The sequence below is a fragment of the Typopeltis vanoorti genome, chromosome 3 (genome assembly GCF_054136105.1).
Source record: "Typopeltis vanoorti isolate ZY-2024b chromosome 3, IOZ_Tvanoo_1.0, whole genome shotgun sequence".
Classification (NCBI taxonomy): Eukaryota; Metazoa; Arthropoda; class Arachnida; order Uropygi; family Thelyphonidae; genus Typopeltis; species Typopeltis vanoorti.
Genome location: NC_143551.1, coordinates 43,711,334 through 43,737,654, shown reverse-complemented (window position 1 = coordinate 43,737,654; position 26,321 = coordinate 43,711,334). Strand labels below are relative to the sequence as shown.

The 26,321-nt window shown below is 36.7% G+C and overlaps 1 protein-coding gene across 1 annotated transcript in view; it reads left to right on the top strand.

The window, feature by feature from the left end:
- LOC150108086 (multiple PDZ domain protein-like) overlaps positions 1-26,321 on the top strand; it is a 103,207-nt gene that overhangs the window by 75,680 nt on the left and 1,206 nt on the right. The window contains exon 4 of the mRNA XM_090415952.1: positions 21,075-21,169. Within this exon, the coding sequence (XP_090272078.1) occupies positions 21,075-21,131 (57 nt within the window). The 3' untranslated portion in view covers positions 21,132-21,169. The remainder of the gene's footprint in view (positions 1-21,074; positions 21,170-26,321) is intronic.

Genomic DNA, 26,321 nt, shown 5'->3' with positions numbered 1-26,321 from the left:
CAGAGAAAGGAACTTCAGAGTTGGACATTAGAAATAAAATAGGTAAAGCTAAATCGGCATTTATGGAAATGAAGAGAATTTTAATAAACAAGAACACTAAAATAGGCGTTAGAATTGGAATAGTTAAAGCAACAGTTTGGAGTATTGCAAGTTATGGAAGTGAGTCATGGACACTAAGAAAGAGAGATATGGAAAGAATTAATGCATTGGAAATGTGGTGTTATAGAAAGATGGAAAAGATTAGCTATACAGAAAGAATATCAAATCAAGAAGTTTTAAGATGAGTTGGGATGGAAAGAACACTGTTAAAGAATATTATGCAAAGAAAGACTAGATTTGCAGGACATCTGAGAGGTTCTTCGGGACACCTGACAAGAACTATATTACGAGGGAAAGTTGAGGGGAAGAGAAGACGTGGAAGACCAACTAGAGAGTGGTTTAATGACATCGTGGAATGGACTGGTTTAAGAATGATGGAAGCGACAGACAGAGAGAAATGGAGAAGAGCTGCTCATCTGCTGCAACCCTCTTGCTTGAGGATGTTACCGGATGACGTATATATATTTTCGGCTAGTTGAGATATTATGCTCCAATTTTATAATAAGCAATACTTTTGCTTATATATATATATATATATATATATATTTAAATTACAAAGTTTTGTATTAAAAATTTCCACTACAAACGTTCGACAGAATCAACAATATTATTGTCATATTTCTTTTTCTCGTGTGGGAGGAAAACGGTAAAATTGTATCAGATGTTATAATGGCAAAAATAGTAAGAAAAAAAATCATTTGTACTTTCTTTTCAAAACACAAAGAGAGAACATTGTAAATTCACCCAATGAAAAAGAAATTACTCCATATTTTTCTTGTGTTATCTGATTTTTTTTCTTGTAGTACGAAGAAGAAATCACTGCGCATAAGATGGTAGAATGCAAGAGGGCAAAAATCTGTCGATTGATTACATTATAGCTGATAGAGAATTCATGGCAGAAAAATTATTTATGTAAGAGTTCTAACATCAGCAGATATAACGACATTTTCTTCTAGTTAGATACGTGGCATTATTGAAGTAGCTAAACCTTTGCTACTATTTACACTAAAAGGAATTGGGCATGTTCCCCAAGTGATTTACGTTCATAACAGTTGTCTTGCGAACAATTTATAAAATAAATTCTCTGAAATATCTGCAAATTGAATAAGTCTTCAATATAACCTTCCTTCCCTCTCCAAAAAATAAGATTATGTGAAGTATATGCTCCTTTTCTTTTAAAATAATTCAAGTCCCCTCTTTTTCAAGATAATTATATGAAATAATTTATAATTTTTCGATAATAAAAATGAAACTGATCATTATAAATTAAGAACTTATTTCAGCATAAATACTGTATCAGCCTGCAAAAGAAATGTCTGTATTTTTTTTCTATGTTAGGATGTCTACTAATCAACAATTGAAAACGAAACAAGACATTCTTGATGTATCTCGCACTATAGCTTGAGGCACTTTAGATTATTTTAAGAAAAAGATTTTTAGATTATTTTAAGAAAAAGAAACTAAAATAATACTACTGAACTTTATTTTGTGTGGTATGCATATAAACAATTTTATGTAGTGAAAATATAGCATAGTATTTCTAAAATTTCAAATAATTTCAGCAGACAGTAGAACAGCTGGTTTTAGATTGCAAAGAAATAGTACAGAATTAGAAGCTTCAGGGTACAACAATATTATTGTCTTATTTCTTTTGTCGAAACGGTAAAATGAAGTAATAGATTTTGAATACTGTCTGGAAACATTTTCGAACCTGTAGAAATTTAGAGTGGTTATGTAATTGAATTCCAGAAGAGGAGAAGGATGGGAGGGGGGGGTAAGCATTAGCAAGTCTTCAAAATGAGCATAAATTTTGAATTATTCTGTATATGATATCCTTCATATTATATTTTCAACATATCTATATTGATATGTTGAAAATATAATATTACTATAATATCCAGTGCGTAACCACCATATCTACGGTGGTTACGCACTGGATATTATAGTAATGTGCATCCTACAAAAAAAAAAAAAAGAAAGAAAGAAAGAAAAGGCGAAGAATCCCTGCTCAAATCATCATTGGATATAAATTTTTGATACTAAAAAGATTCACAATCGGAAACCGAGTTATGCAATATAACATCGTTTGTTGTTCATAAAACAAAAAAAAAAAAAAAAAAATCGTTTCTAGAACTGAAATGTGATAATCCATATAACGGTATTTTGCTAGGAAAGAAAGCAAAAGGTCATATTTATTTCAATAAATATTATTTAAAAATATAAATATGTGACATAATATGTTCAATGCAAACATCTGAAAATTCGCGAAAAAAGTTGTTTCTATATTGGAACAACCAGTTGCAACTGTTCCGTTGCAGTGATCTGAAGAATAAATTTATAATACAGCAAATTTGCTACTACTAAATAGATTCATTGCAAAGGCTGATTGATGGTAATTTCAGGATTGATTATTTTCGCACATGTGAAATTCGTTTCAATTTTTGGGAAGAAACACGATAAATCATTTTAGAGGCAAAAAAAGACAAATATTTTAGGACAGTAAAGAAAATTCCAAGTAAAATAGTGTGTGTAAAGATAGGTGACACAAACTGTTAGTCAGGCATTAACAGTTAATCCACGAATGGCTCTAAAATAGCTGTAAAGGGATTAACGGTGGAGGGAGGTAATGGCATGATGAAAGGTACAATGCCAATGAAGTTTTGATCCATGCAGAATGCTATGGTGGGCTGGATATTTCATCCACCTCAGCTGGTAGGAAGGTTAATGAGAGATTCCATAAGGTCTACTATCCAGGAGGAAGAATGAGCAAGCAATTCAGGCATTGGACAGTGGGAGGATACAAGCAAGAGAATTAGTGGTAATTGTGGGGACAAATGATTTAAGTGGACATAAGGAGCATGTAAGGGCAAATATCAGGAGGTTATTCAGAAGAGTAAAAGATAAAACGTTTCGCTGGGAATGATTGTCAGTCTGTTGCTGAGTTATGCCAATGATGAGTAGTGCCCCCTCCATATGGGGCACCTGTTGGTGATGGAGGGGACCTCCCAGTGATTACTGGCCATTTTCATTCTTCCTCTTTTTCTTTACTTTTCTTCCCAGATTTTTTGCTCTACTTCTCCTGAGTCTTTTTTTTTTACTATCCTTTTTTTCCAGACCACCATCACTAGGATCCAACGCATGCTGCAATGTTTGCAGTATGATGTGATCTGTGGACATCTGGAAAGGGGGATCCTCGTAGTCTTGCACTACTTTGGCCTCTGCTTCAGCAAGATGCTTTGTCCAGGATGGCCCAGTCAGGATCAATCAGCTAGTGGGCTTGCCTGCCAGGGTCAATGGGTGTTGCAGTAAGTCTCCTATGATCCGGGATCAGGATCCTAGTCTTGCTGTAGTGTAGCATTGGGGGTGGGGGGATAGTTCTAGCATTTCACTCCTGAGCCCTCGGTCATTGCTTGCCGGTCACTGGGCATCCCTATATGGCTCTGTGATGGGCGGGGAGCTCTATCACCAAACCAAAAACTCCTTCAGCATGAATTCTTCATCCTCAAACGTTTTCATGGGCCCAACCAAATGCTGATACCATAGATACAGCATTCGGTAACAGAAGTAAGAAACAAAAGATATATGATACTAGTATAAATGTACTGTCATTTTTGAGCATTCGTGCAACAGGTGCAAAGCCAATAAGGAAAATGTCACCCTTCTTTATTCAAAAGGGTTTAGAAGGACTAGCAGGACCTCCCAAAACTGTTAAGAAATTGCATTCTGGTGATATCCTTGTGGAAACGTGTCAACAACATTCTGAGAAACTACTGGGAGCAATGTCAATGGGTTACTGTTCTACTATCAGTCACAGTAACACCTCATAAAACACTCAGTTTCTGTAGAGGAGTAATATCAGAATGGGATCTCCTTGATGTTCCTGATGAGGAGATATGTTCAGAGCTTAAAGATCAGGAGGGTGACAGGTGTGAGGTGCATCCTGATACATAGGGATGGTTGCCTGGTTTCAACTAGGAACATCATCCTTACTTTTAATACACCTAAGCCTCCAACATCTGTAAAAGCAGGGTATCTCAGCTGTCCTGTTAGAGTGTACCTACCTAATCCACAAATATGCTTTTAGTGTCAGAAATATGGGCATGCTCAAACTGCCTGTTGTGGTTCTACTACCTGTGTCTGATGTGGTACTAAAGAGCATGATAACAAATCTTGCTGCAAAAAAAAGCCAAATGGTCAACTGTCATTCAGATCATCCAGCTTACTCTCATGCATGTCAGAAGTGAAAAAATGAAAATAGAACAAAACATATATCAGAATGCAGAAAGAAAGCTAGCCACCATCACACCTGCACTGAGATCCTCGTATCCTGAGAAGGTAACAATTAAGAAAATGCCAACAGCAACTCAAACTCATATGTCTATTCTACCATCTCATAATTTCATCATACCTGAACTTTATAATCATGAGTGCATCAATCACATGCCTATGGCCTTACTCCAGAGACAACTCCAAAAATGGTCCCATTTGAGAACCCACTTGTCAAAAAAGTTATGGCAAAGATATCACTTAAAGATAAATCACCAGACATCCTCACAGAAAAAATGGATACTTCAGTATCCACTGAAAGTAAACTTACCAACTGCTCCTATCACATCAGAAGCATTGAATATTTTACCAGAGGAAAAGGTGGACACTGGCCAACCATACTTCCCAAAAACAATTCATAAATAGAAACCTGACAAAGGTGAGCCCTCAACCTCCCAAAAACTAGACAAGTCTATAAAGACAAAACAATAGGAAAATTTTTACAATGGAACTGTCATGGGTTTCGCCAGAGTATCGATGATATCAAGATTTTGTTACAAAAACACAAACCTTTCTGTTTCTATCTGCAGGAAACATTAAGACCCAATGAGGACCCTATCTTTACTAATTTCACTATTGTGTGCAAGGACAGAACTAGAGGTGGTCCTGCTCATGGAGGAGTAGTTATCCTAGCGGGCACTCATTTCCTTTACATCATGTCCAACTTAATACTGCTCTGGAAGCAGTAGTGATTCACCTCTTTATGGGATTTCTTATTACAGTATGTTCATTTTATTTACCACCAAGTGCTGAGTTAAATGAAATTGATCTTGATAACTTTATCCTACAACTTCCTGAACCCATATTTTGATGGGTGACTTTAATGGTTACAATACTCTGTGAGATAACACCAACACTAATAGTTGGTGCTATCCAACACTTCTCCCTTTGGAATAATAGATTCAATGCTTTCTTCCATATGCCTACTTGCTCATATTATTCAGTTGATCTTACAATCTGCTCCCCTTCCATTCTTCCAGTGATCACATGGGATGTTGAATAGAACATATATGGAAGCAATCACTTTCCTGTTCTTTACAAAATGTCTTCACATGAACCATGTTTACCCATATAGAAAATGGACTAGGCTGAATTGTACACTTTCTCATCTCGCAAAATTTAATGCTGATACCATCAGATAAATACCTATCATTGAAGCAGTAAAGTATATAAGAGTGCATTGTTCAGGCAGCAACAGCCTCCATCCCAAAAACATCATCTCGATTTCCACTATATCCAAAGCATTGGTGGAACCCAGAATGCCACAGCCAAAAAAGATCGACACAGAGCATGGGGTATATTTTGTAGATACCCCACCACATCAAACTTAATAACTTTTACGCATGCTCAGGCCAAAGCACATTATGCGAGATGTCAAAGTCTAAAACAATCATGAATCCAATTTACCACATTAGTTAATCAACACCCTAACAGAGTAAATGCTGTTAGATCTGCCTGTCCAGAGGCGTTAGGTAGCAGCCCTACCACTGGACTTACCCAGCGACAGGTTAGTAACCCGCCCTGGGGAAATTCAAAATACTTTCAAGTTTCATGCAAAGAAAAGCCGGACGGACTGTCAGGGAAAAGACCACAACCCAGGAAACGGTAAACGAAATTGGAAAAAGGAACACATAATGAAGATTGCAATATGGAATGTGAGAAGCATTGCACACAAAGAAGAAGAACTTGATAAACAACTAAACCAAGCTAACATAAAGATATGTATAGTAACAGAAACAAAGAAAAAACAAAAAGGTACAAAAGAAACAAACAACTATATACAAATCTACAGTAGGGTAAAAAAAGAAGAAAGAGCAAAAGCAGGTATAATGATTATGGTACATAAATCCCTAAAGAACAATATTGTATATTACAACTATTTGAATGAAAGACTAATAGAAATTAGACTCAAGACATTAAGAGGCCACATAACAATAATTGGTGCATATGCACCAGAAGAGGGAAAAGAAGAAGACAGTAATATATTTTATAAAGAATTACAGAATGCCATAGATAAAACAAACAAAACTGACTATTTACTGCTAGCAGGAGATTTAAATGCCAGAATAGGAAACAAAAAATACAAAACAAACATAGGTAAATTTGGCGAAGATACATGTAATCAAAATGGTCGCAGATTGCGCGATTTTGTCATTTATAATAATATGAGAATAATGAATTCAATGTTTAAACACAAGGAAATACATAAATATACTTGGTCAGCCAGAGGATACAAATCAGTAATTGACTACGTTATCACAAATTTTAAATTAGCGGAGTTAATTTTAGATGTAAGAGCATATCGAGGCTTTGAATTAAACTCTGATCATTATATGGTATCAGCAAAAATTCGTTTTAAACCAAAGTGGCTAAAAACACACAGAATTGAAAATTCTTACCAGCCAAGCTACAAAATTTCTTCATTACAGGATCCTCAAGTTAGACTACAATATCAAAAATGCACAAACTTAAAAACAGAAACCACACATGAATCAAGGGACATAGAAGATGAATGGGAAAATTTGAAACAAATTCTCACAAAAGCAGCAACAGAAACCTTAGGAATAAAGCACAAATGGATTAGAAAAAGAGGACTACGAGACTGGAACAAAGAAATAGAAAATATAATAAAAACCAAAAAGGACAGTTACCAGAAATGGCTAAATTCCAAAACAATAGAAGCAGAAATAGAGTATAAAAGAAATAGTGCAATTGCAAAACGAGAAGTAAGGAAAAAACATAGAGAAAGATGGAACAATTTCGTAACAGAACTAGAAAAGGATTTATTTAAGCCACAACCCAAAACCTATAAAGTAATAAAATACATGAATAAAGAAATAAAAGATAAGATAAAAATACAAACAATAGATTTAGAAAAATGGGTGACCTATTTCCAAAATCTCTGGACAGATGAGAACAATGAATTAAAATTTTATAAGACAAAGAATGACCTAATAGAAAATATCACAATATCACAAAGAACTGAAAAATATAATAAAGAAGATGAAAAATAGGAAAACGCCAGGAGAAGACAATATAAATATAGAACTATACAAAAATGCAGGTGAAAAATTTAATGAAAGACTTTTGAAATTTTTTAATATAGTTTGGATGTCCGGAAAAACCCCTAACTTTTTGAAAAAAGCACTGGTCATCCCAGTCTATTAAAAAGGAAATAAAGACAATTGCAATAATTATAGGGGAATTAGCCTGCTGAATACAGGATATAAAATATATGCAGGAATATTAAAAGAGAAACTAAGCAGCATTGTAGAAAACAAATTACTAGAAGAACAAAATGGCTTCCGAAAAGGCCGATCCTGCATAGATCCAATTTTTATTTTAAAATTATTAATAGAAAAGAGAAGAGAATTTCAAAAAGAAACACATGTGGCGTTTATTGATTATGAAAAAGCTTTTGACAAAATTAGTCGACAAAATATAATAAATTTAGTTTAATCCTTTATCCAAGTGTGAGCAAACAAAGTTTACGCCTGAAAGTATCTTCAGGACTGGGTTAAGGTGGTACACACCAGGGCAACTCGTTGCAAAGGTGGAGCAAGCTACCAACACTCCTATCTCAGTATCTCCTATAATGCAAAACACATCTCCTTGCGGATATGTCTAATGTTATGCATTAAGGGAAGGGCCACTACCCAGACTAGTTTCGACCTTTATTGAGGTCTCTTCAGTGGGAGCCAGGCCCAAGTGGAGATATCAGGCAGAAGCATTAGCAGGTCATCTCTACAATTGTTTAAAATATTAACCAATTTAAACATACCAAACCAACTTTTACAATCTATTCAAGAAATATATACAGGAAATAAAATAGCAGTTAAATTAGAACACACCTCAGAATGGAAAGATATATCAAGAGGAGTACGACAAGGATGTACCCTCTCACCTCTGCTTTTCAATATATATATAAATGAAATATTAACAATCTGGAAACAGCATAACCCATTTGGTATACAAATGACCCCGCAAATGAAGATAGATACACTACTATTTGCAGATGATCAAATAGTATTAGCTACATCAGAAAATGACCTACAAAGATCATTAAAATCATTAAATGATATCTCAAAGCAATATAATATGACAATATCCAAAGAAAAAACAAAAATAATGGCATTCAAAGGAGAAAACCCAATAAGAAGTAAAATAGTGATAGATAATAAAATACTAGAACAAGTAAACACTTTCAGATACTTGGGATGTGATCTATCATACGAAGAAGAAAAAGACATAGACACTAAAATATCAAACTTTGTCAAAGTAAATGGCATAATAAACAGTATATTTAAGCCATCCCTGGTACAAAAACACACTAGAATCAGACTATATAATGTCTTGTCAAAACCAACTCTACTATACTAAAGTGAAACATGGACCATGAAAAGGAAAGATGAAAAACGAATTCAAACAGCAGAAATGAAGTTCCTCAGAAAAACAGCTGGATATACCAAGTGGGACCACAAAACAAATGAAGAAATCTTACAATCCCTAAAAATCAAACCAATTAATTACTACATAAGAGTATAAACAAAAATGGCTAGAACATTTAAATCGAATGGACAACAGCAGACTACCAAAAATATTATACAGATACAAAATAAGTGGAAAAAGAAGAATCAGAAGACCAAGAAAGATCTTCCTATATTCCTATTATTATTAACTATATTAACTCTTCTTCTTCCTATATTCCATGTTAGGAAGAAGAAGAAGAGTTAATCAAAGGACCAGTCCAAAAATTGTATAGGATAAAATCTGGAAAATGAAAGGTAGATTTGTCTACCTCAGACCATAATGGAAGTGTTATTGCTGATTCCAAAGCTACTGCAGACACTTTAGGAGAAAAGTTTGACAGAATCTTAGGAACAGCTTCATATCCTACTAAATTTTTAATACTGAAAGAGCAGCAAGAGAAACAAAGGTTAAATTTTTCCAATGCTCTTGAGCCATACAATCAGCAATTTGTTAAGGAGGAACTAAAAAGAGCTCTTCTACTGTTTCACCCTAGTGCAGTACGGCCTGATGATTTCCATTATGAAAAGATAAAACATTTTATAATGGAAACAGAATACTTGTACAGGAAGAGTTTCTGGATTCTTGGCGTAAGTCAGTTTTCATTGCTATCCCAAAACCAGGAAAGGATCCAACACAAGCAAATGATTATCAACCTATTGTTCTGACCAGCTGTCTTTGTAAGATACTAGATTAAATGGCTAATAGCATACTTCTCTGGTATTTAAAAAGCAATGATCTTTTCTCCAATACACAATGTGTGTATGTTCCGTAGACATTATTCAACTTTAGACCATTTGGTTCATTTAGAAACTTGTATAAGAGATGCATTTCTGAAGCAAAAGCATCTTGTTTCAGTTTTCTTTGACATGGAAAAAGCTTATGACACAGCCTGCAGATATGGCATATTAAAATACCTCTATAAACTGGGTCTCAAAGGGCACCTTCCTGTATTTATTAAAAGCTTTCTGTTCAGGCGAACTTTCTAAGTCAGAGTGGGAAATACGTTATCTCGACCATATCATCAAGAACAGGGTGTTCCCAAGGCTCTGTCTTAAGTGTGACTTTTTTGCTATTAAGTTAACTCAATCACTGAATGCCTTCCTCCCACTGTAGACAATGCTCTATATGTCAATGACTTCACAATTTACTGTCACTCTCGTAACATGAGGGTAATTGAAAGACACTTTCAGCAAGCCATTGATCGTGTTTCTCTGTTGGTTTAAGTAATGGATTCAGGTTTGCAACAGAAAAAAGTGTCTGTGTACACTTCTGTCAAATGCACTCTTCACCCAGATCTTGAATTAAGAATGGGATGAGCTGTTATTCCAGTAGCTACAGAAGCCAATTTCTTGGGACTCGTCTTTGACAGAAAACTTACATTTCTAGAACATATTCGTCAACTAAGAGAAAATTGCAAGAGAGAGTGCTGAACCTCCTTTGCACTGTATCCTCTACTGAGTGGGGTGCTGATTGATCTTCATTGCTCCGTCTTTATCGTGCACTTATACATTCAAAGCTAGATTATGGGTCTCAAGTCTATGGTTCAGCAAGAGACAGCGTAACCTGCAATGGTTGTATTCCATCCATCATCAGGGTATATGGATAGTTACTGGTGCCTTTCACACATCACCCACTCAAAGTCTTTATATTGAAGCAAATGAACTGGCTCTATCACTTCGACAGAAACAGTTGTCTCTTAATTATGCCCTAAAGATAAAGTCCTTCCCACATAACCTACAAGGACTAGTCTGTTTTCTCTGTGCTGGGAAGCTGAATATCACACACTTGAAACTGCCATACGTCCCTTTGGTATGCGTGTTAAAGAGACTGTGCAAGCTGTTGATACGAATATCGACAACATTGCTTACACTAAACATAACAGCATCCCTCCATGGCAAGTTTGCACTTCATCCTACAACCTCTCACTTTGTCAGCTACAGATGTCCATACCCCATCATCTCTCTACCTGTAATTGTTTAATGCTCACAGAGCAGCCCACTCTGAATTCTTGCCTATCTGTATTGATGGCTCAAGAACTGACACCTGTGCTGCTGTGTTTCCTGACATTACTATCTCCAACCAGATCCCACCTGATTGCAGTAATTATACAGCTGAGTTGCATGCCATTCAGCTTGCACTTGTGCATATGACAGAAAATCACTACCAAAAGTGTATAATTTATACAGACTCATTGAGCTCTTTACAGGCTATCTACTCTCCTATGTATAATCCATTTCCGGTGCTGTGTATGAGGTGTTATGCCTGCTGTATAAAATGAAAATCCTTAATTTTGATGTTCAGTTGTGCTGGATTCCTAGCTCATTAAGGGAAATGAGATTGCAGATGCAGCTACTAAATCAGCTCATACTTGACCCACATATTGTTTGACAGCACTGTATATAGACTACATACAGTTTATAAGATCAAAGCTAATTTCTTAATGGCAGGAAGCATTGACAAACAAATTATATTACATTAAGCCTGAAATTAAACATTGGCATTCTAGTCAACATATAAAGAGAAAACAGGAAGTTGTTTTTGCTAGACAGTCATCTTACACATTCTTATTTACTGAGGACTGCTGATACTCCAATGTAAGAAAAATGCAATACACATCTCCCTATTTGTCATATTCTGGTGGAGTGCCAGCACTTTGCATGAGAGAGGAATGAAATTTTTTCTTATCTAGCCAAGCCATGTACACTCAGACAGATGTCAGCCGACTCATGCAGATTGCTTGATGTTTTTAACTTTTTACAAAGAATTAGTTTGTACAAACACATTTGACTATAATTTTGTTTATATGCATCAGTTGTTTGCAGATGATGCAAAGTTGGGACAAACCATGAAGAGTAGAGAAGATGTTGTGGCCTTACTAGAAAACTTGAATAAATCGAGTGATTGGGCACGGAATTGGGATGTGAGATTAATGTTGCAAAATGTAAGGTTTTAAATTTTCGAAAACAAAAATGGATGCAGAATTTATGCTTGGTGAGGATATATTGTCAGAGGTGGAGGAAATAAGAGATCTGGGGGTGATAGTGGATAAGGATCTGAAATTTAGGGGGCACATAGCCAAAATTGTGAAGACAACACAAAGGCTTCTGGGAATGATGTGAAGGACACTGACTTGTAGAAGTAGGGAGATTCTTGTTCCATTGTATTTGATTTTGGCTTTGATTAGGCAACACATGGACTATTGTGCCCAGATTTGGTCACCTGGTTTTCAGAAGGATGAATAGATGTTGGAGAGGGTCCAGAGGTGACTGACTAAGGTAGTTTCTAACCTCTGGAATGTCGAGTATGAGGAAGATTAAGGAGATGCAACTTGCAGAGTCTGGTGGACAGGAGGAGGAGGAGAGATATGATAGAAACCTACAAGGTATTAATGGGTTGTTATAGGATCAATGCTGGAGAAGTTCTACAGAAAATAGTGGGAGATCAGGGGAGAACCAGAGGTCATCCCTGGAAGCTGTATAAGGAAGGTGTGAGTAGGGGAGTGAGAGGCAGGTTTTTTTCATGCAGAGTTATGAATGATTGGAATGTCTTGCCTGAGAGTGTGGTTCTGCAGAGAATTTGAGTCTGTTTAAAGCACGGTATGATGAGCTGTATGTTTGATAAAAGGACCTCCTAGATGAGTCTTTGACTCCAGGGTCAAATTACATTTGACTGTAATTTTGTTTATATGCATCAGTTGTTTGCAGATGATGCATAGTTGGGACAAACCATGAAGAGTAGAGAAGATGTTGTGGCCTTACTAGAAGACTTGAATAAATTGAATGATTGCGCATGGAATTGGGATGTGAGATTAATGTTGCAAAATGTAAGGTTTTAAAATTTGGAAAACAAAAATGGATGCAGAATTTATGCTTGGTGAGGATATATTGTCAGAGGTGGAGGAAATAAGAGATCTGGGGGTGATAGTGGATAAGGATCTGAAGTCTTAGGTAATAATAATATTATTTACTAGTTTATTTTTGGCTAATTATATATTGCTGTAGCCTTTGACTTTGTATATTTGTGTAACCATGTTATAATATTTGTTTATATGTAGATACATTGCTAAATTCAATTTTTATGCATGCATATTGTATAATAATGCTTTTTTAACAATTCATGTACTGCTGTAATAACATTTGTTGAATTTATCTATATATATAAATACTGCATTCCTTGGCTTGGTTTTGTGCATGCATTTTATACTGTTGACTATTTGTGTACTGCTGTAACTTTTGACTGTGTGTATTGCTGTGACATCTGCAGTAATTTTATTTATATGTAGATACTGCATTGTGGAACATTATTTTTGTGCATGCATATTGTTTACAATTTTCTTAAACTGTTTATATATAGTTGTAACCTTCATTCATGTTTATGTACAGCTGTAGCTATGGTGCAGTATGACCTTTGTTGTTTTTGTGCCAAGTAAACTATAAACCAATGATGAGTTGAGGCAGAGAGCCAGAATAACGAAAGGTATGCGGGTGGAGCTTTGCGAGGAGAACGGAGTACAGTTCTCGCATGTATGGCACATGTTTGAGGGAAGAATGGAATTATACAGGCATGATGGGTTGCATTGGAATTGGAGTGAGTGCACGAGAAAGTGTTGCTAGATGGAAGTGCTGTGATGCAAGCAAGAGATAAGAAGTAAGAGATGCAGTGAAAGATCAGGAGAGTGGTATTGAAGAGACAGAAGTGCTTGACAGTGGAAACAGTAGTAGTGTGAGAGATGAAGAGAGAATGGAATGCAAGAGGAACAGGGAAATGGGGGAGGAGTCAGAGAGACATGGTATAGGGAGAGAGGATGTTGAAAGTAGCAGTGGATGTGTGTATGGAGATGGAGTATATTGTGATGTGGGTGGGGAATTTGAGACTGGTGGATATATGTCGTAAGCAGTGATAAAGGTGATTGGGCAGTTGTGGTAGGGAAATCACAACAAGCAAGTGCCTTGGATAGGGCTAGTTATAGACCTAAATGTGAAGTGCTGTGTTTGATTACAAATGCCAGAAGTATCAAAAATAAGGGGAATGAAATTGTTTCACTGATTGAGTTTATTTTACCCCAAATCATTGGAATAAATGAATCATAGTTGAATGAAGATGATATCCTAATGGGAATAGAAATGGAATGATACAGTATTTTTCATGAAGATAGAAAGGACAAGGGGGGGGTGATGATAGCAGGGGGAATTATGTGCACTTAAAATAAACATGAAGAGGGAAATAGTGGCAGTGTGGTGTAAAGTGGAGGTTGACAGGAAGATATTTTAGTTGGATGTTGCTGTAGGCCAGGGAGTATGGATGGTGGTGATGAAGAAATGTATAAACAACTTGGATTAGTGGACAAAGGGAGGGTAAATTAAAGATGCCAAGAAATTATATTCTTGGTTTCATCGTTTATCCAAGTGTAAGCAAACAAAGTTTGCACATGAAGAGTATAAAGAACAAGCCAGGAGAGTGACTCAGTAAGGAAAACAAAAGTGCAGTATGAGCAGAAATTGGCAAATCAGACAGAAAATCTCTAGGGAAGTTTCTAGATATGTGGCAAATAGAAAGAAGAATGATTATGGTAAGATGATGTTAATGGATGAAATTGATAGAATGGTAACTTCTGCAGAAGACATTGCTGAGGTATTCAGTGATCAATTTATATGGATTTTCATCCTTATCAGGGTTGAATCATGAGTAACTTAAGTGTACAGGACATAGGAGAGAATGGCCTAATTATGAGTGAGCAAAAAGTATTTGAGGAAATAAATAACCTTGATGTCAAGAAGGCAACAGGACTTGATGACATATCACAGTGTCTTAAGGGAATGTTCCAAGGAAATGGCAGTGGGAATGGCATGCCTGTTTAATAAGAGTCTTACAACAGCACAAGTTTCCAAGGGAGTGAAAAGAAGGTAAAATTGTTCCACTACATAAAGGTGGTGATAAGACTGCGGCTACAAATTATAGGCCAATCTGTATATCTAGAGTTTTGAAATTACTAGAGAGATTGGTGAGAAGTCCTGTCCTATCCTAATTTATGCGCATGCATAGACCTACACTTTTTACCATGTAGACATTTGGAACCGAAATCCTATGGAATAGGCTGGTTACTCCTTATTCCTGGAGGTGTCCTATATTTGTAGAAGCGTGTGTTCATGGGGCTGGTTTGCCTGTTCTAGGGGACAAAAAACCCGAGTTTCTGGGTGAAAAAAATCCTACCTCTGTATGAGGCCAGGTAACTCACCTTTTGAAGAGACCTAATAAAGTTTCTCACATCACTGATGGGAATCAAATCCAGGTCTTTCCAACCAAAGGGCTTTGTATATACTGACTGAGCTACAGAGGCTCTGGTGAGAAGCAGGATACAGAAATGGGTTGGTAACAGCAGTATTCTCTGTGGTTATCAGCATGGGTTTGTTAAAGGGAGATTATGTTTTACTAACTTAGTTATGTACTATAACAAGATGACAAATACCTTGGACAGGGGAGATGTATATACAGTTGTGCACTTGGATTTTGCTAAAGCTTTTGATAGACTGCCACAAGATAAGCTGTTAAATAAATATTGAAACAGATGGGATTGGATAATAGAGTTCTCAGTTGGATCTGTGACTGGCTGTCAGATAGGTATCAGAAAATCGTATATGAGGTATACAACTTTCTATATACAATCGATGATATCGGGATGAGTTTAACTACTGACATGCAGCTGTTTGCAGATGATGCAAAATTGGGGAGAGCACTACAGAGTCAAGCAGATGTTATGGCCTTACAGGAGGACTTGAATAGATTGCAAGAATGGGCAGGTGAGTGGATTTTGAAATTTGGTAAGCAACGATGGGATGCAAAGTATACACTTGGTGGAGAAACTTTAAAGTAGTTAGAGGAGATGAGAGATCTGGGAATGGTGGTAGACAAGGACCTGAAATTCAGGGACCACATTGCAGAAGTTGTGAAGATGTCACATTGGATAATGGCAATGATGGAGAGGGCTATGACATGCAGAAATAAAGAAGTTATGATGCCATTGTATAAGGTCTTGATCAGGCCTCATGGACTGTTGTGCGCAAATTTGGTCGCCAGGTTTTCATGATGATGAGGATATGTTGGAAAGGGTCCAGAGAAGATTCACAAAGATGGTCATTGGTCTTCTGAATGTGGTACAAGAAGAGATTAAGAGAATGTAAATTGTAAAGCCTTGTGAATAGGAAGAGGGGAGATATGATTGAGACATTAGCTTGTCAGGGATTGTTATCAGGTTGACATAGAAGAGATTTTTAATAGAATTGGAGAGAGGGATGTAGAACAAGAGGCCATTGCTGGAAACTATAAGGAGGGTGTGCACAGAGGAGTGAGGAGTAGGTTCTTTGCATGGAGAAGGTGAGTGAGATGCATTGCCTGAGTATGTTGTAAATGTAGGTACATTGAATCAGTTTAAGGCACAGTTGGATGAGCATTGTTTTCTATGGTTTGTCATGTACCTCCCACATTGAGTCTCTGACTCCATGGAGGTCAGATGTTAATAATAATAATATAATTATTGATAAAATTTAGCTTTAATCAGTATTCAGTTTTCATCTTTTCTAAAAAGATGAAAATTGTAATTAGTGTTTCATTTTCATCTATATGAAAATGAAACACTAATTACATTTTTATATATAGATTACATGCTTTATCAAGAAGTTTCTTGTTTTCATTATACTGTTGTTATTTTCTGTTGTATTCTTATCAAAGTGTGTGAAAATTTCTTACATCTTATCTTTTTCCTTATTGTTTTACAAAATTCCAGAATATTTATGTTACTTGTACTTATATGCGTCTTGTTTCATATTTCTTTTTTTATTTATTTATTTATTTTTAATTTGTCTGTTTCTTTTGCAGATAAATTTTTGGCATATATTTAGATAATTGTGCTTATATCTGGTCTCTGGGATTTGAAGAGAATGAAGTAACCTTGGAAATGACACAGAGGTGAATAACAAAAATGATATTAGGCAGCTAGGGGCCCTTCAGGATACCCCAGCTAGAGCCTTGTGCACATGTTCATTAAGTACAGCCCTGCCTGTGATGAGTCTTGTGATTCTATGAAGTCCCAGAATAATTGTCATTATTATTATACAGGTATCTCCATGGAGTCAGAAGACTCATTACAAGAGACCAACACTAACCATTATTTACACAATATCTATCATAACTCTCTTTAAACTCATTTAATGTCAGGGTCCTCATAACTACCTCTAGTAATCTATTCCACTCACTCACCACTCTCAATCAAAAAGAAATCTACTCTGCACACCCCTGTGTGAGACCCCCTTGTTCTCTCCTTACTTGTCATTTATTGAAAATTTTGTGTCAATCTTATAGAACCCCTTTAGTAACTTATAAGAGTCTATCATGTCCCCTCTCTTCCTCCTATCAACTAAACTCTGCAATCCACAGCTTCATTCTATCCTCACAGGGAGCATTCTTCAGGCTCATCACCAGTTTGGTTACTTGTCTCTGGATCCTTTTCCCCACCTTTTCATCCCCAAGAAGCCCTGGTGGTAGTCAAGATGTGACCTATCAAGTCCTTATACAGAAGAATAACAACTTCTCTGTCTTTACTTCTCAATGTGTTCAACATCTGAGTAAAACTCGGAGCTGTTTCGCCAACTTTTGCAGTATGTCCTCTGAACTTCAACTCTCTGTCCGCTATCAACCTCATATCTCTAACCTTGTCAGTTTCTTATAATCCAGTGCCATCAATGTGATACAGAGTACAAAATCTGTAATCGTTTCATCCCAAAATGCATAATCTTACAATTTGTAACATTAATTTGATTTTATTTAAATCATCCTGCATGATATCTATGTCATCTTTATCAACTATTGTTTATTGCCATCCTCAGTTCTGCATCGTCAGTAAATAGTTGAATACCAAAAAAAAAAAAAAAAAAACATTCTCTATATCCTTAATATAGAAATTAAAGAATAGTTGCCCTGGTATACAAAGCCTGTATGCACTTTACCATATACTCCTCTCAGGAGTCTATCTATCTGTCAGCACTTTACCTCCTTTCCCCCAAGTCATGCCACCAGCTTCATATCCATTTCCTTTTGCTCCAACTTATGTAATAGTTCTACATGCAGTATGCTGTCAAATGCCTTTGCAAAGTCCAGCAGTATCTTGATGTAACCATTTATCCAATTCTGCTGTCACTTTATTATGAAATGTGAACTTTACATTTAACCACTATTCCTAGAACTAGCTGGTCTGTAGTTTGAACCTTGCCAGAACTGAGACTTAGATTGAGCAATTTCATCAGAAGAACTGCCAGTTCTTTTGCACAATTTCATAGCACACATGCTAAATTACCATCCAATTCCACTGCTCCCCATCAATATTCTTCAATATGTTGATCACCTCCAGTTTCATCTACCTCAATTCTCACATCAGTCTTTGTCATATCAGCAACTGCAAAGTCTCCACCTGGATGAATACAATCTTGCAAAGTGAACGTTTAGTAGTTCAGTAGCTTACTGGTTGCATAAATTTACCAAAAATTTGGGAGACGGTCATTTTAAGATCTAATTAATACTTTTATTTGCTTTTTCCAACATAGATGTGCCTAATTACTTACTACTTACTTGCTTATTACAATAAGGTGATGGCTTCCTTGGACAGAAGAGAGGGATACACAGTAGTATACTTAGATTTTGCAAAGGCTTTTCATAGATTACTGCATGATAAGTTGATAGTCAAACTAGAGCAGATGGGGTTGGATATTAGATTAGTGCATTGGATTGGAGACTGGCTATCTGATAGGTATCAGCAAGTTGTGTATTGGGGATCAATATACCAGAAGAGGAAAGTCACTAGTGGTGTGCTTCTGGGGTCTGTTTAAGGGCCATTGCTGTTTAATCGCATGTTAATGATATTGGCAAAGATTTGGATGGAAATATTCAGTGTTTGCAGATGATGCAAAGTTGGGACATGTTGTGGCCTTACAAGAAGACTTGAATAGATTGATTAAATGGGCACAGGAATGGGATGCCAGTTCAATGTTGCAAAATATAATGTTTTAAATTTTGGAAAGCAAAGATGGGATGTAAAATTTATGCTTGGTGTGGATATATTGTTGGAGGTGGAGGAAATAAGAGATCTTGGGGTGATAGTTGATAAGGATCTGAAATTTAAGGGACACATTGCCAAAATTGTGAGGATAATATAAAGAATTCTGGGAATGATGCAGAGGACACTGACTTATAGAAGTAAGGAGATTCTTGTACCATTGTATAAGGCTTTGATAAGGCCACATACATGGACTACTGCACACAGATTTGGTCACCTGGTTTTCAAAAGGATGAAAAGATGTTGGAAAGGTTCCAGAGGTGACTGACTAAGGTAGTTTCATATCTCTGGAATGTTGAATATGAGGAAAGGTTGAGAAGATGCAATTTACAGAGTCATGGATAGGAGGAAGAGGGGATAATATGATAGAAACCTACAAGTTAGTAAGGGGTTGTTATAGGATCAATGTTGGAGAGGTTTTACAGAAAATGGTGGGAGATCAGGGGAGAACCAGGTCATCGCTGGAAGCTGTATAAGGAGGGTGTGAGCAGGTGAGGGAGAAGCAGGTTTTTTGCATGCAGAGTTGTGAATGATTGGAATGCCTTGCCTAAGAGTGTGGTGTCTGCAGAGAATTTGTGTGTTTAAGGCACAGCATGATGAGCTGTGTGTATGACAAGGACCTCCCAGATGAGTCTTTGACTCCATGGGGTCTTGGGATAATAATAATAATTAGGACTTTAGTGTTATCCATTACAATTTTTAAAACTAGTCCCACTATTATACCAAATTGTTGTTGTTTTGTGTACTAGACAAATTGTTTTTTGTGCTCTGAAAATGCTGGATGTAATGCCAGCGAAATATCAGCAAATAAGTTAATAAATATAAGTTATTTTCTTATCATTCTGTGTTGTCATCAGTACCATGAAAATAGATTAATATGTACTTCAAATACATAACCCTTTCCATGTGACTTAGTAGCTCAAGTTTCTTCCATAATCATTCTTCCGCTTACTTGTTACTTGGCATAAAAACTCTTCTGAATTTACTTTGGTCTGCTTAGCTAAGTTTCTCTCATAATCTGATTTAGCCCTCTAGTGACCCTTCTTACCTACACTTTGCATTGCTCACGAGCATGCCAATAATCTTTTTCTTTATATTCTCTCTGCAATATTTTTTGCAGCTCCTCTATATTGCTACTCATCCATAGTAATAAGTGCTTCATGTCATATCTTTCTGTGAAAATAACCACACGTAATAATAAAATAAAATAGTTACTTGCATAAGTAACTTTTCTGAAACAGTGGGATTTTTGTTCTTACCTTCTAAGCAAATTCCTGACTTGCTAAATAATGTTTCTTTTCTTGAATGATGCATTCATAGTGTTAGGTGTCTGCACAGTTAGCCTAGTGGCTTTGTGCTTTGCAACCATATGCCTGGGAAAGGAGTGTCCTAGGTTCGATTCCCGTCAACGACGTGAGGAGCTTAAGGATCTTCCTCAGCCATAGCCAAGTTAGCCAGTCTTGGGCATGGACAGCAGGGTTTTTTCCTGCCAGTTTATCTGGTGTTTTTCATCCTGCAAGCAGGCAAACTGGTCTGAGGACACACGGATTACAGTCAGGAATACTGACCCAGCCATAGGTCTGATTCGTCAGCCTATGCCGGTTCCGGAGCCTGGATAAAATTTGGGGGGACTAGATGGTACTATGAACTCCCGTAAAAAGGAGGAACGCAGTATCATCACACGAATTTTTTTTTTATAGTGTTAGTTGATAATAAAATTCAGCCGATTGTTCTCAGTGAATTTAAATTGAAATAAAACCACATGTTTAAAATATTCCCTCTAACAAACTTTCTCCTGTATTTCATTGTATTAAATTGATGTATTCAGGATTATAACTTATTTTTAGTATATATGTGATCAAAATATTGCAATGTATTTACATATGAAATATTTGTTAAGTTTTACAAAATTTAACAAAAAAAAAAGAGGTAATTGAGATAAGTATGATTGCCTTAATGCAGTTTGATAATTAATGTTTTGTTTTTAAATTAAAATGAATTAAATTTTCTTTTATAGACAATAGTGGGAAAAGTTAGTATGAAGATTGGAAGGTTAAAAGTGAAACACCGCTGAAATTGTTTCTAGTTTAATTTATTCTGAAATCAGTAAATGTAAGTTTTTTCTTAATGTATATTTTTACAGATATGAATAAATTTTATCTTAATTCTCAAACTTTTTAGCCTCAATTTAGATACCAAAAACAATAACAACATAAAAATGTCTGATCAGAGTTTTTGACAGTGTCCAATTATAGGTGTCCAGCTAAAATATTGAACAAATGAGAATGTTCTAGTAGTTTGGAAATCAACCAAATTGTATTTGTTATTGTTTTAAACTGTACATTACTATGTTGCATTAGTATAATCAAATCACATTGGCTGGTCTGTTACCTGATTAAACACATGCCTGTTGCTTTTCAGAGAACCAAATAAATCAACTGCTCTAACAGCCACAAAAGGATTGAAAATCCCCCCCCCTTTCAGTATATAAATCATAGAGAAAGAAAAAGCAGAAGAATTTCAGAACTACCATGTGGACATAATTACTGATACCAAGACGAAGAAGACAAAAAAAAAAGGTTGAGATCCTTGTAAATAATGTAAATAATACATATAAGATTAGTTATTAAGGCAAAAGAGTTTAAAAAGGAGAGCTATGGTATTAAACAATAAACACAAAGGTAATACCCTCTTGATAGGTAAGAATTTCAAATAGAGCCACAAGAGCAGATTTTGCAGCAGGAAATTGGATTTTTTTTTCCCTATGTTCATGCTAAAGATGCAATAGCAAATAGCGAATTAAAGTAATTCTTTGAGTTATTGCAAAAGGCAACCAGCATAACAAAATAGTCTTCTTGAATATCTTAAAAGCAAGAAGAAATCTAGAAAGTAGAACATAAAAACTACTTTTAAACCTCTTATAAAACTAATCAGCATATCCAAGGACCCCATCCACACATTCAGGAGTATATACCAAATTAAAGGAGAGTTATGGTATTAATGTACATCTAACTTTCTGTCCCCTCTATGTGGGGAGACCTCCCAGTGATGGCACTGACCCTTTCCATTCTTCATCTTCTAAGCTTTTCTTTCCATATTCATTGTTCTACTTCTCCTAAGTCTTTTTACTATCCTGTCTTCCAGACTACTATTACTGGGATCCAACACCCTGCCACAATGTTTTCCATGCAGTGCAACCCATAGACATCACGAAAGGAGATCCTGGTAGTGTAGCATTACTTTCACCTCTGCTTCAGCAAGATTGGTGGTGGTGTGGTCCTGGATGGCACAGCTGGGATCATTCAGCTAGTGAGTTTGTCTGCAAGAGACAGGATCTAAAGCTTGATGTTGTGCCAGCATAGCATCTGGGGTCACACTTGCATTCAACTCCTGAGTGCAGTTATTGCTTGTTGGAGAGCAGGTGTCTATGTGTGGCTCCTTGGTGGGTGGGGAGCTCTAGTGCTGAATCAAATTCCTCCTGAAAATGAAAAATTTTTCATCCTCTTATCAGAATTTCATCAAACGTTGATGACAACAACTCTCCTGCAGAAGTATAAGCTAATATGCTTCTGCCTACAGGAAAGATACCTGAAGCCAAGTTATAATCTAGCATTACAAAATGTATCTGTCATTCGTAAGGACAGGATGGACCTGCCAAGTCACCATCCTTGTGGGCAACCATATGCCTTCCACCAAGGTGCACTGATGAATACCAACACATAGAAGCAGTTGTTATCTGACTGTCTGTCAGGACCTTGATTAGATCATGAGATTTTTAACAAACTGATTTTAAAGGAGGATTTAAACAGACACAGCACTCTGAGATGGTGCTCAAACAAATATTTGCCTACCTGACTATTCACTGCTATCAATTTAACTGTCTATTCACCTTCCTTTCCCCATTCTTTAAGAGGAAACAGATGAGAACTTATTTGGAGAGGTCACCATCCACCTCATGGACAGCTATGTGCTACATTATGGATATCATGATGGAAAATTTAATAAGGTGACTGCACACCTTTGCTACGCAGAATTTGATTCTGCTACAGTTAGCTCCTCTCCAGTCAGTGATACAGTGAACCACGAAACAGAGTTTAGTACATAAGCTGTGATAACTGCAATTCCTAAAATCTCTAGTTGGTTCCACAATTTCCCTAAGGCCATGGTGGAATTATCATTGCACAGCAGCCAAGGAAGCCCAGAAGAAAGCATTGTGTATCTTCTGCAGATATCCCACAACAACAAACATTGCTTTCAAACTTGTTTAAGCATGAGCAAGACACATTCGTTGTCAGTCAGAAGGAATCCTGGCTCTAATACACATCTTCTATAACAAGAGCAAGCCAAAGTAAAGAAGTCTGGGACAAAATCAAGAAAATGAAAGGCTATTTTCATTTGAAAACTATTTTCTCCATATGGTAGTAAAACATGTATAACAACCATCAGACTGCCATGCAATCCTTTAGTTTGTGAATAAAAGCTCTCTTACATACTCTAGATATTGAGGTAGACAGCATAACACAGATGCCACTAAATACACTACCACTATGACATGCATACATAAGACCATGTAGCTTTTCTTTTTACAGGCTACTGGGTAGCCTGTAAAAAGAATGTATGTCAGTGGCAGTCATCATGGAATAGAGAGACCAATAATAAGCTCTATCAAATCAAACCTGAAATCAAACCATGAGAGTCTATTCTACATAGAGACTATAAAGAGGAGGTTGTTCTTGCACGGCTCCACGTAGGTAATAGTCATATTTACATACTCCTTCCTATTGAGGAGTGATGACATGCCTATGTGTGAATTGTGTGGCACTAGACTAACCATCATTCATATTTTAATGGACTGCTTTTGTTTCACCAATGAGCACAGTCACTATTTTAGTTACCTTCATAATCTGTCTGAGCCCTATACACTCAGGAAATTTTTATCAGATTTATCAAGTGTCACCCTGGTTTTTAAATTTTTACCAATTATCAGCACTTACAATATTATATAAATTATGTACCTATTAGTTTAATTTATTATGTGTATGCTTATAAAACCTGATTTCTTATGAATTTTTCTGCACTTTTTATACTCCTTTTCATGGAGTGAGAAGTGACACCTCCATGGAGTCAAGAGATTCATCTTGACTCCATGGAAGTCTGATGATGATAATTATAATGTTGGCTTTATTAATAACAGCTGATATAGTGGTAGAGGAAGTTGCCAGTATGCCACTAATTGATGAGAATAATAATAATTATTATTATTCTCATCAATTCAGTTCTCCATGGAGTCAAAAGACCCATCGTGGGAAGTCCTTCCTAGGAAACACAAAGTCTATCATATCACTCCTTAAACTCATTGATTGTTCTTGCTCTCAGGCAATACATTCCACAGTTCAACCACCCTCCATGCAAAGAAACCACTCCTCACCCTCTTGCTCGCAGCTTCCTTTCATAACTTCCAGGGATAGTCCCTTGTCATCACTCCTTCCTGCTGTTCCACCAAGTGAAAGAACTCCCAGTGTCAACCCTGTAACTACTTCTCAACAGTTTAAAAGTCTCAATCATATCACCTCTCCTCTTTCTTCTATCTACCAAACTCTGCAGTCCACATTCTCTCAGCCGATCCTCATAACTAACATTGTGCAGTCCTGAAACCTTCTTTGTTATCCACCTCTGTACCCTTTCCACAGGTAATTCATCCCCTTCAAATCCTAGGGAACCAAATTTGAGAACAGTAGTCTAAGTGTGGTCTGATCAGGGTCTTATACAATGGAACGATAACTCTTTTATCTCTGCAGGTCTCAGCGATCTTTTAAGTAATGCAGCAATCCTCTGGGTTACTTTCACCACTTTGCAATATGTTCCCTGAATTTCAGGTTTCTATCAATCATCACCCCCCCCAGATCTCTTGTCTCCCCTACTTCCTCCAGTATAGTTCCTCCAATCGAGTATACAGCCTCCCATCAATGTATCACAAACTTCAAGACTTTATATTTTGGTGCATTAAACTGATACCCCCATTCATTTACCCATCTGGCTCAGAATGAGAACAGATTGGGTGAGTGTACTGGGCTGATAGGAATAAAATGGATGATATGATTCAGACATATTACTATTACTATTATTACTATTATTACGGGTAACTCCAGGGAGTCATTAGACTCATCAAGGGAAGCCCCAAATCATATTCATCACAACTATTTGACATTCATACAGTATCTATCATACCTCACCTTAAACTCATTCACTGTCACAGCATCCACCACAGACTCAGGGAGCGCATTCCACTCATTGACTACTCTAAAAGTAAAGAACCCAGCTCTAACACCTTTACTAACCACACTTTTTCCCAGTTTCCATGGATGTCCCCTAGTCCTCCCACAACCAGCCCTGTTCTCAAAAATATCTTCTGAATTAATTTTATAGAAACCTTCAGTAATTTGAATGTCTCAATCATATCTCCCCTCCTCCGCCTATCAACCAATTTTTGCAACCCACAAAACCTCAACCTGTTCTCATACGGTTCATTCCACAGACCTGCTATCATCTTGGTCACTCGCCTCTGGATCCTCTCCACCTCCTCCCCATCAAGAAGAAACCTAGGTGACCAAATCTGAGCACAGTAGTCTAGATGGGGTCTTATCAAGGCTCGATAGAGAGGAACAATAACCTGCTTGTCTCTGCTTGTCAACGTATTCTTCAGCAACCAAGTGATTTGATGAGCTGTTTTGGTCACTTTTGCAATGTGTCCCCTAAATTTCAATTCCTTATCTACCAACACTCCTAAATCTCGTGCCTCATCAATTTCCTGGAGCAGGGTTCCACCAATGCAGTAAACTGCCGCCAATCTTTTCACCCCAAAATGCATAACCTTACATTTTGCCACATTAAACTGACATCCATTCTCCTTAGCCCAGACCTCCAATCTATCCAAATCATCCTGCAAAATTTTGACGTCATCTGCATTCACTATTGCCCTACCCAACTTCGCATCATCCGCAAACAAATAAACTGTTCCTCTCAGATCATTTCCTATATCATTTATGAACAAATTAAACAGCAGTGGTCCAAGAACAGATCCTTGTGGCACACCACTAGTCACAGGCCGTCTTGTGGACTCTACTCCCGAGTAAACCACTCTCTGATATCTCTCCGTCAACCACCCTCCTATCCATCTCACCAACCCTATGTCCATTCCCATATGCTGCAATTTACTGATTAGAATTCCATGTGGAATCCTGTCAAAGGCCTTGGCAAGGTCCAG